Source organism: Neoarius graeffei, chromosome 12 (genome assembly GCF_027579695.1).
Source record: "Neoarius graeffei isolate fNeoGra1 chromosome 12, fNeoGra1.pri, whole genome shotgun sequence".
Lineage (NCBI taxonomy): Eukaryota > Metazoa > Chordata > Actinopteri > Siluriformes > Ariidae > Neoarius > Neoarius graeffei.
Genome location: NC_083580.1, coordinates 75,891,507 through 75,903,862, shown reverse-complemented (window position 1 = coordinate 75,903,862; position 12,356 = coordinate 75,891,507). Strand labels below are relative to the sequence as shown.

At 43.4% G+C, this 12,356-nt stretch overlaps 1 protein-coding gene across 1 annotated transcript in view; it reads right to left on the bottom strand.

Moving 5' to 3' along the window:
• Positions 1-7,010: 7,010 nt before the first annotated feature.
• Positions 7,011-12,356, bottom strand: part of aldocb (aldolase C, fructose-bisphosphate, b) — a 38,119-nt gene continuing 32,773 nt past the window's right edge. The window contains exon 9 of the mRNA XM_060936424.1: positions 7,011-8,105. Coding sequence (XP_060792407.1) covers positions 8,013-8,105 — 93 coding nt within the window. The 3' untranslated portion in view covers positions 7,011-8,012. The remainder of the gene's footprint in view (positions 8,106-12,356) is intronic.

Here is a 12,356-nt window from a genome sequence, read left to right as displayed (position 1 = left end):
TTTCACCAAGTCAATTTGAGGCGTTGGTCTACCCTGCTCTTTAATTTTAATTTTTTCCTCGAAAGGAAGACTGGCAAATGGCTTTGCCAAAATTAAATCAGCAATGCTTGGCATCCGTGCGCAGCTTTCTTGCTAGCTGACTAGCCCCCTCAAGTTCAAGTTCAGTCACTCAAATAAACAAAATTTCTGGAACTAAGATAGCAAACTTGACAACACTATATTTACACTTTATTTACAATGAAAATATATACAAACTAAAAAAGCTGGTAGAAACCGTATGTAATGAATGAAATCGAAATGTAAGCTGATCTCTTACAATACACCACAGCACTTGCGAATCCGCATGGGACTGAACTGAGATTCACCGCTGCCTGTCTATAGTTGAAACGAGCTGTCAATCAAAGAAAATATCCGGCCGCTTTCACCAATCACCAGTCTCCTCACGGAAACTGCCATGTCCCTCCCACTGTGAGGCTGGGAGTCTGGTGGGCGGGCGTTTTTGCAGTATTTGTCCAATAACCGTCTTGCATTTTGAGATTGAAAAGCGCATAGCTCCCAAATGCCATTGAAGTCCACTGAGGCTGGGCTGCATTGTGCTGTCACGAAGGGGAAAAACTCACGCACACATTAGGCGAACTGGGGAAAGTTATAACGGAATGATTTCGCACTGTAGTTGGGTTGAGCACATATATTTCTATGATTCTGGATCTGAAATAGTAATGTTATAACATTGCTATTTTAGATCCAGAATTTTTAGAGGAGGCTGAGCCTCCCTCGTTGTCTTAGAGCAATCGCCCGTGTCACTGAGGTATGCAAGTTCCATGAGGAACTTGTTACAGTAAAATTTGTGGGCAAGATCATTGCCCTCTTACTTCAAAAAGATGCGGATTTCATCTCGCAGTTCAAAGACCCTGGACAGCACCTTCCCACGTGACAGCCATCGGGACTCGCTGTGAAACAGAACAGCTGTGTGGTCGGAGCCCATTTCCTCGCACAGTGCCGAAAAAATCCGGGCTTTGACAGATCGTGTTTTGATGTAGTTGACGGTGGCAATAACGTCGGTCATTACATTATTCAGCTCGGGACTCGGCTGTTTAGATGCCAGTGCTTCGCATTTATGACATGTCATAAATGCGCCTGCCGATGGTGGTGTTGGACAGAGGAATAGTCCTTATGGCCCTTTTCCACTACCCTTTTTCAGCTCACTTCAGCTCACTTCAGCACGACACGACTCGCGTTTCGACTACCTCAGAGCAGCACGACTCAGCTCGCTTCAGCCCTACTCAGCACCCAAAATTCGCACGGTTTTGGAGTAGGGCTGAAGCGAGCCAAACAGAGCCGAGTGGGGCTAGGGGCGTGAGGAGACACTCCCCTGTGCACTGATTGGTGAGGAGGAGTGTCCTCACACGCCCACACATGCCCCGCGAGCACGCTGGGATCTGTAAACACCGTAAACCCGGAAGAAGAATTACGAATTACAAGAATTATGAAGCCTTGTGCGCCTCGCCTCATCTATACGCTCTTGCCAGTATCTGTTGGCGTTGTCGGTGACAACAAGCCACAGCACCAAGACCAGCAACACTAACGACTCCATGTCCTCCATGTTTATTGTTTACTATCCGGGTCGTGAGACTACCGCTTAAAAGCTCACTGATGTCACTGTTTGCACCGCCTAACGACCTCACGTGACGTCCACCCACTTTCGCTAACTCCACCCAATGTGTCCACCCACTTCCAGCCAGCACGGTTCAGCGCGGTTGTAGTCGAAATGCAACTCCAACAGCCCCACTCAGCTCGACTCAGCCCAACTCAGCACGGCACGGCTCAGCCCAACTCAGCCGCGTTGGTAGTGGAAAAGCGGCATTAGTTTGCTGGCTGCAGTGTCATCAAGCATAGTTGATACCATGTCCATAGCACAGGGAAGTACTAATTCCTCCGCTATTGTGTGCGGCTTTTTACACTGTGCCACTCGGTAGGCAACTTCATATCAGGCGAGTTGAGCATTTGCGGGCAAGGATGCAGCTTTAGTAAATAGGGACTGTTGAGCACGGCAGTTTACAGGTTTTTGTCTGAAAAACTCAACTGGCTTGTCTTTGTGCTCTGGATGTTTTGTCTCCAAGTGGCGTCTTAGCTTGTTCGGCTTCAAGCTGTCACAAGCTAGCACTTTAAGACAGACAACGCAGTGCGGTCTCTCCTCATTACCCACTGTTGTACAGGTGAAGCCAAAGACAAGATATGTGTCGTCATATTTTCTTGTCTTTGCCTTGGAATGAACTTGCTTTGGAAGCACATTTGGCGATGCTTCATCCTCTGATTTGCGTTTACGTGGGAGCCCCGCGTCCCCCGCCAAAAACTTCTCCATGTTATGCTAGCAGTGTAATTTATTGATTGATTCATTCATTCATTCCATCCATGCCCCGCGCCCCCCCTGCAATGGCTCTGCGCCCCCCACTTTGGGAACCATTGAGTTAACCTAACCTGCATGTCTTTGGACTGTGGGAGAAACCAGAGCACCCGGAGGAAACCCACGTGGACACGGGGAGAACATGCAAACTCCACACAGAAAGGCCCTCGCTGGCCACGGGGCTCGAACCCGGACCTTCTTGCTGTGAGGCAACAGCGCTAACCACTACACCACCGTGCCGCCCTCCTGCAATATTATGTGCAATATTATGTTTTCCAAACATCATGTGCAATATTTTCACTTTCACCATCAGGTTAGTCTCTTACATAACTTACCTTATTTCTATTGTTAGAATGCTAACTATCTAGGCACTGTTTATTCCCCCATCTTAATTTTGTAGTTTAGCCCGTGATGTAACCGACAGTATTTCTATTGTTATTTTATTGTTGTTCTATTAGGCACTTTTTTTTTTAGGCATTTATTACCCCACCCACGACAGAGTAAGCAGGGCGAGGTATTGTAATCAGTGTGGTTGTTTTTTGTTTGTGTGTGTCTGTTAACAATCTAGCGTCTAGACCAGAGGTGGGCAAACTACGGCCCGCGGGCCACATCCGGCCCGCGGAAGACAATCATATAAACACGATTGAGCAGATCTATAAACTATAAGCGTCAGTGTTATCACGTAGACAGGTGTTCTAGAGATCCGTCTTTCCAGTCAGTCGTATTCACGCGAGATTACATTTGCAGAGTGGTGCAGCGCGTGCCATGGAAGTCATTCTGGCGCCCGTGCCACTGATGATCTCGAGAACACAGGATAAAACTTTACAATGAGTGGTCCTAAAAAAAGAAAAGTGGACAGTGAGTGCAGGGTGTTCAATAAAGAATGGACAACTAAATATTTTTTTGCTGAAGTCCGATCAAAGGCCGTATGCCTTATTTGCAAAGAAACCGTTGCAGTTTTAAAGGAATATAACATCAAACGACACTTTTCCTCCAAGCATGCTAATTATGCTAACAACCAGTCAGCGCAAGCACGGACGAATACAGCTCAGCGGTTGCTGAGTGAATGTGAGTATTAACACTTTCTCTTTTTAAAACTATGTTGGAGCTGTAATAAGATGGTAGTCACATGTTTACAGACATAATAATATAAAAAGTATAACTCTTAGTAATTTTGGTTGTCGTGGGTGGCTGCTGTAGTGCTGGTGTTTGTTTTTAAGTACCGTGTGCTTTTGGGTGTCTGCTATTATAGGTGTATTATGAACAGCTGACCTTGCTTCTGCTTATATCTGTTCCTGGACTTTTGCCTGTGAAGGTTATTCTGATCTATGAGTGGCCTTTTGGAATATGAAAACCTGTTTGGAACCTGTGTTTTGAATTTTTGAGGACTGGAAATATTTCAGTGAGTGACTTTGAACCTGAAAACCAGTTTGGAGTTTTTTGCTTTCTTGAGCTGTTTTGTTTGATTTTGTGGGCTGGATGGATCCAGTGCCAAACCATTGAACTGCAAACATGTTGGCATGGGGTGGTACCCAAACTGTTGAACTGCAAACATGTTGGCATGGGGTGGTACCCAAACTGTTGAACTGCAAACATTTTGGAATGGTGTGGTACCTCTCCTACTAATGGTGGTTGGTTGTACTGGCAGGCTGGAAGTGGATGGTTAAAAAAACACTCAGGTGTAAATCTACGAGTTGAGTGAAATGTACAAAAATGATATGTACTGATATGCAATTTAGTTGTATGTATAAAATGATACAAATATACAAATACACTGGCATCCTACTCATCCTGGCAGCTCAAAGATGTAATTTAAGAATTAAGTGTGCTACTTTTCTTACTGTCGTGTGTGTGTGTGTATATGTGTGTGTGTGTGTGTGTGTGTGTGTGTTACTTTTCTGGATGGATCCAGTGCCAATCTATTGAACTGCAAGCATTTTTCTGCTCTGCCTTTGTTGACTGAGAACTAAAATAAATGTCAATCTGATCTGCATTTGGGTCTCTGTCAGTGAAGGCCTTACAATAACACTAAAGCTTTTCCGGTTTATGTTCGATATGTATGAATTTGGTGTTGGCCCGGCCCGCCTGGCAAATTTCAAAAGTCAATGTGGCCCCTGAGCCAAAAAGTTTGCCCACCCCTGGTCTAGACAGTTGCACCGATTGACTTGAAATTTTCAGGCTAGGTGGGCAATAGTCCGTAGATTACCTGATTTAAATTTTGGCTGTAATCGGGTCAAGGTCACCGGAAAGGTCAACCTTTCGGTCAAAATAACACATTTTCTATTATAACTCAAAAACGGTTGCCGATAGACAAATGTTTACTATTATGAGTATATAGGAACTCCTACTGTATATGGCCTTTCATTTGGCACCATGATCTTTGACCTTGAAAGGTCAAACTCAAGGTCATGGATTTTCAGAGGGCTGTAACTTGAAAACGGTTGATGGTAGACCGATATTTACCATTATCAACTTCTAGGAAGTGCCTTATGAGCTTTCATTTGGCACCATGATCTTTGACCTTGAGTGACCTTCAAAGGTCAAACACAGCCTGGTCATGGGTTTTCAAAGGGCTATAACTTTAAAATGGTTCATGATAACCAGATGTTTACCATTATCAACTTATAGGAAGTGCCATATGGGCTTTCATTTGGCACCATGACTTTTGACTTTGAACAACTTTGAACTGTCAAACTCAAGGTCATGGATTTTCATAGGACTATAACTGGACATCTGATGATTGAGAAATATTACTATTACCACATATAGATATAAAATAAGCGCTGCCAGGCGATGTTTGTTTTGCCTGACAACACTTGTTACCTGTACAGTTTATTTTCAGCTTGTATTGTTCTGGCACAAGATTAATAAAGTTTTCTCCCATCACTCTTTCATAAAACCCAGCTTTGTGGAGCATTCAGGCTCTGGCTGTCCTGTGGACCGCCGCTTCTGCCAGTTCCTTCAGAGTAAACCTCGGCATTGTGGTTGCTTCTCCGGTTAACACCCTGCATTTCTGATCGTGGATTTTTGGTGGATAGCTTCCTCTCAACCATATTCTTTCCATATTTTAACTAGAAGGGCACTCTGAGAACGCAGACCTCCACCAATGCCAAATGCTGCATCTTACAACGTTAGTGAAAGTGTAATTAAATTCATGGATCCACCCCGTGCCTCAGATCCTCTTCAAAATTTAATGGCTTCTTCCTTAGCCCATTCTACACCTTTCCACCAAGATTTATGGAAATCGAGCTGGTTGGTTTTTTTCTTTAAATGACCAAACCCGGCGGCACGGTGGTGTAGTGGTTAGTGTTGTCGCCTCACAGCAAGAAGGTCTGGGTTCGAGCCCCGTGGCCGGCGAGGGCCTTTCTGTGCGGAGTTTGCATGTTCTCCCCGTGTCCATGTGGGTTTCCTCTGGGTGCTCCGGTTTCCCCCACAGTCCAAAGACACGCAGGTTAGGTTAACTGGTGACTCTAAATTGACCATAGGTGTGAATGGTTGTCTGTGTTTATGTGTCAGCCCTGTGATGACCTGGCGACTTGTCCAGGGTGTACCCCGCCTTTCGCCTGTAGTCAGCTGGGATAGGCTCCAGCTTGCCTGCAACCCTGTAGAACAGGATAAAGTGGTTACAGATAATGAGATGAGATGACCAAACCCTGATGGATATTTGGTCCTGGAGCGGTTTTAACAGCTCTTCGGGACTCATGATGGCCTTCTTGGATTCTTCCAGGAACAGGAATATTTATATTGATGTCACCCAACACTAGTTACATACTGGTCGACTCCATTCAGTTAACTCAATCTCTGGGAGAAACCGGTTACACCATATCTAATTCAGTGATGAATACTTAAATTACAACTTTTCCTTTTTTTTTTTAAATAGCCAAGTAATTCTACAAACTATATTGATGTTCCCTACCTCAATATTTAAGTTATTCCATGAAACCAAGTCGTACATGAGCTGATGGCTGACGAGGCGCGTAGCACCGAGTCGACTATAAGCAATGTACGATGCGATTGAATGGAACAACTGTTATTCTATCCACATTCGCTGGATTTTTAGAAAAAGACAGCATTTTTATTTTTTGCAAATTCGATAAATAACTTTATATGCAACGTCTGACAAAAGAGTTTCTACTGAGAATGTAAACAAACTGGTGAAATGACCGGAACAATTTGTGAAAAATGCAGTAATTATTCTTGGAGAGAAAAAAAAAAAAAAAAGTCCTATCAAAATACTTTCACTCCATATTTTGTTACTTTTTTGTACTTTTGTTTCTTTTTGGGTTTTGTTTAAGTATTTATTTATTTTTTTTAAATGTCGTCCTTGGTTGGTTCACCAACACTCCGCCATTTTGTTTTTCTCTACTCACGGTATATGTGCCGACAGCCTAGCAGTAGAGTAGCCAATCAGAGCGCACGGTTGCTCATATCCAGTGAATGTGGATAGAATAATATGGCATATTTTCTATCGATTCATGTCCTATAATCCATATTAAATCCATTTCAGTTGAATATTTCTATAAAAGAAAGATCTTGCCCTGTAATAGTTGCGGTACGTTAATGTTTGATTAATACCATCAATTGCAAATCAGAGTGACACATTAACTAAGATTTTGATTGCTTTATTTTGTATATATTTTTTCCTGATTAAAACACCAAGTGTTTAGGGAATAACACCACAACATCACAGTTTATCCAAATCAGCAGTGACCGCTCTCCTGGAAATGCTCAATAGTTAGGTCCTTACCGGCGCATTAAACCAATAAACTTTGTCTCTGCATCACTGTGCTACAGATGGAGAGGGAGAGCGTAATAGATTCAAGCATACGACACAAACAGCAAACTAATACAGTTAGTATCCTAGGATTATCAAAAACAGTAGATGAGCAATCCATAACACTTTGTACTACAGATTAAATAACGTTCCTCTGTTGGTGGGAGTCAATTGGTCGTTAAAACTGTTGTGATGGACACCGAAGTACACAGTCTCGTCTCCTTCTCATTCCCTCTCTCTCTCTCTCTCTCTCGCTCACACACACACACACACACACACACACACACAGAGAGAGAGAATGCCCTGCTCAGCGTCTACTCTACTCCTACCTTCCTGCAACGTCTCGGACATACAGTACACGACGTCTGGAATGGATAACAATGTTTGCTCTCCACAGTTCTGCACTCACACCCACAGCACATCGACCAGGAGTTACAGGAATAACAAAACATGAGCACTACAGAACCTAGAACTGCATCTTGGAATTGAATACTAACCAAAAAAAAGAAACGTTTTTGAAAATGAAACACAATTTGAATCGGGTGTTAATAATTCAGCCATGCAGGCAACACTATTTAATTAATATTTCAGAACCACTGTCACAAAATGACCTTTTAAGATCTCCTCGTTCTGCTTCTCAACCTTCCCTCCTACCGCGTTGAAGAAATTTTAGCAAGACAGAATAACAGACGACATTTTGACAACTCTTGCACAGAGGACACACAACAGCGCAGCGCAGGCCTGCGATTGACTGGTGGCACAGAGAAAAGAGCTGCTGTGGAAGATACTACTGGTCGGCAGAAGCTGGAGAAAGCATGGAGATGGAGGTGGGGTTTAGTAGGCGTGGTTGGCCACGAACAGAGACTGTGCTGCAGCTCCGGCAGTTCCACTGGACACGTACTTTCCCTGAGCAGCCAGGCCATTAGCCTGCGGGGAAAAGCGAACAGTCACGTTACAGCAAGTAAATGAATAAAAAAAGTCAGTAAATTTCACCAAAGATCAGGTTATATAATCTCACACACACAAAAAATAATTTTTGAACCAGTTCGCCATTGACGACGCACGTCTAGTCAGCCGGAAAACACTGGGAGTGACATATCAGGAATTATCCATACAGGAGACTTTCAGTGGAATAAAAACATGTTCTGTTCCGTTGATTTTTGGTTCGATAGCATGCAATATTGTCAGCATATCGCTTATCCTACGCGTATTACGTCACTCTACCCCAGGGGTGGGCAATTATTTTTTGCATAGGGCCACATGAGAAACAGAAAATTTTGTGGAGGGCCGAACCATAAGGCTGAACTAAATTCTGCATAATATTAATTGTATTTCTTTATATAAAGCAATAAATATTGTTTTTACAAGCTGCTAAGACTGGTAAGAGTATGGAAAAAAAAAACGAGGTTGCCTTACAAAAAAAAAAAATGTCCTTTATTCGATCAAATTTCCCAAAACAATGGTTAACAAAATGTGAACGTTTGTACCATTTTTTTCCAGTCACGTTCACCCCAAAACACAATAAAGACATCACAATATTGTCTTTCTACTCCAAATATCAAGCAAGATACATCGTATTATAATAATGATGCCCACATTTGTAGTCTAATCACCTCATTTGGTGTCTTATTTGTTCAGTGAGAGAAATCTCGTCTCTGTTGGTCTTTAACGAGTGCATCAGAGTCAGGTTGAATGTCTGAGGTGGAGATGCGAAGCACAGATGATCATCAGTCGATTCGGTGTAGGAATCAGATCTACAGATCGGCTCGGGCTCCGGCGCCTGCTGGTGACGTCACACTATGTGATTGGCTGGACCGTTTGAAGGATGACATACAAGTTTGTGGTTGGTCTGGACAAATTACGGAAGTAGTTATCGCGGGATTAGGTTTCGTGGGATTTCATGTCATGTTCATGTCGCGCGCATTGTGTTTTTGTTGAACACAACTTCAAAATAAAAGCAATGCGCATTCAGTCCATGCATGAGGTGAAATTAGAAAATAAGTTTATTTTGTAATTTCTAATTAACCTTACGCGGGCCGGTCAGAATGAACCAAAGGGCCGGATGCGGCCTGCGGGCCGGAAAATGCCCAGGTCTGATCTACCCAATGGAGAATGAGCGTTGAATATGGTTTACGATATTGCATGGTTGTCAAGACAACATGACGTCACGCGTCGGAGACGTCAAACTTCTACGCTAGCGAGCGACCGGGACAATTTGTAAGCAAACATGGCCGCCAGGTTTCCTTCGTTACAAAATATGGAAGATTGAGAGAATTTTGAAAGAGAAAGATGCGTTGAACACCTTTCAGACCCGAGTGTTTCACTGGGAAATACATTGGGACACGGAGAACCAAAACTGTGACAAATCTCTATAGGTCACGCGTGAAGAAATCGACGAATTGTTTCAATAAATTTGGGTCCTTTTTGTTTGTGAACGTGTCTATGATAAAAATAAAAATCGCGTCTTTCATATGAAATACATCATGGATCTGGGCGACACATTTTAAATCAGGCATGAAAACTGGTCAGGGATGAAAAAGGTGAGAAGGGTGCGCGAGTGGTGACGTGGCCTCTGGTGTTGTTTTATTTTGTTTGGGGGGTCCTCCCTCAGAATAAATATTATAGCCTCCTTACTAAGTATACTGTATTGACATTTGCACAAGGACATACAGTACAAATACATGTAGCTATAGTGAAATTATGCCCTGGAAAAAAATGCGAATAATAGAACGAAGAAAGTGGAACACACAAGGAATAGTGATCATTTTTTCCTTTTATTTGCCTGGACCACCAGTGTCTCCATGGCCCGCTTTCGCCGAGTTGCCACGTTTCAGCCTTGCCCGCTTCTCTCCTTCAGCAGTCGGTTTCTTGGCCTGCTGAGCACTGCAAGTTGCTTGAGAGCCATACTTGCTCTGCTGCTGCTGCTTTTCCTCCTTGTTCACCCTCTGCTGGTGTTTGTATGTGGCTGCTGCAGAGTTAATGTTCTTGCACAATGTTCTGTCCACTTCCCCAAACTTCACGTCCTCCCTTCTAAAGAGCTGCATAGCTGTCTTCCCCCTGGACATCAGCGTCTACTTGACCGTCTGTATTGCATTAAATGTTTCCACATTCATGTTGCCACTCCTTTGATCAATTACATCATTCATCAGACTAAATGAGGACTCAACTCTAGGTCCATGAAAGATGGAGAGGCAACACTTAACCAGTGCACCCAGGGAGGGGCACTTGTCTGGTTTGTCGAAGACATGACCCCCACCACTCCACGATGCTCTCTCCCTCCTTGAAGCTGGAGATGGTCAGGTCAACACTGAACCGCACACGTTCCCTCTGGATATCCTGGTCTGCTGGCAAGAGGTGCCCCAGCATACCACTCAGCCTGCCGAGATATGGAAGTACCTGCAGCTTTCAGTTCTTTTTAAATCAAGGCTGAATACTTTCTTCTTTGCTGCTGTCTTTTATTAAATCAAATTTGAGACTTTTAATTTGATTTCTTTCAGCAGGGACAGCACTACAAAATGGCGTCTCCACTATACAGTGCCCTATATAGTGAGTAGCGAGCAATTTCGGACACAGGGACTGTCAAAAGACGCGCGCGCCCTCTTTCGAATGCTGACGTAATCAAGCCGGAAGTTGTTTGTTTTGATGGCAAATCAGGAAAGTTTGAAAAAAGTAGGAAATTCAGTCCGATGACTCAATCCAGCTTCCAGCGGTCTGGTCTGCACTCTGACTGATGTGTGCACGCTCTGGCCAGCAGGAGAAGAGGCGTGAAATGATGCCGCTTGCCCTTCGCAGCGAGATGTACTCGTCGCTATGGCGTCAATATCAAAGCAGGAGGAGGAGGCGCAAACCGGCACGAACTGTCTATGGGTGCGAAGCAACCTAACCCCCCCCCAATTTTTTTTCTCATCGGATCTACACAATTCACGTAGGTCACCCATTTTGGTTTCAAAACGGCGAATTTCGCCGAAAGGTGAGGGATTTTCATGCATGTTAAATAAATATTGGCTAGCTTTTTTTTTTTCCCCATGGTATATCAGATATATTCCATTCAGCTAGCATGATACTGAACGAGTCGAAGACGAGTAGCTGAATGAAATGCATCTGACAGACCACGAAGAAAAAAAAAAAAGCCAGCCAATATTATTATTATTATTATTATTATTATTATAATACATTCCTTTCAGGTGTTCAACACGTCTTTCTCTTTCAAAATTCTCTTAAAATCTTCCGTATTTTGTAACAAAGCAAACCTGGCGGCCATGTTTGCTTACAAATTGTCCCGGTCGCTCGCTAGCGTAGAAGTTTTACGTCTCTGACGTGTGACGTCATGTTGTCTTGACAACCATGCAATATCGTAAACCATATTCAACGCTCATTCTCCACTCGGTAGAGTGACGTAATACACATAGGATAAGCGATATGCTAACAATACTGCATGCTATCGAACCAAAAATCAACAGAACAGGTGTTTTTATTCCACTAAAAGTCTCCTGTATGGATAATAATTCCTGATATTTCACTCTGATGACGTCACTCTCGGCGTTTTCTCGCTGACTAGATGCGTGTTGTCAAAATGGCAAACTGGTTCAAAAAAAAAAAAAAAAAAAAAAAGTGCGCGGCGGTATAATCTAAAGAATGCTACATGATCACACAAAGATATTCAGTTTATCTTCTCATGTTGAAAATATTTTCACTCGTTCACTCATGATCTATACCAGACCTGGGCATTTTACGGCCCGCATCCGGCCCTTTGGTTCATTCTGACCGGCCCGCGTAAGGTTAATTAGAAATTACAAAGTAAACGTATTTTCTAATTTCACCTCATGCATGGACTGAATGTGCATTGCTTTTATTTTGAAGTTGTGTTCAACAAAAATGCAATGCGTGCGACATGAACATGACACGAAATCCCACGAAACCTAATCCCGCGATAACTACTTCCGTAATTTGTCCAGACCAACCACAAACTTGTATGTCATCCTTCAAACGGTCCAGCCAATCACATAGTGTGACGTCACCAGCAGGCGCCGGAGCCCGAGCCGATCTGTAGATCTGATTCCTACACCGAATCGACTGATCATCATCTGTCAGCTGTGCTTCGCATCTCCACCTCAGACATTCAACCTGACTCTGATGCACTCGTTAAAGACCAACAGAGACGAGATTTCTCTCACTGAA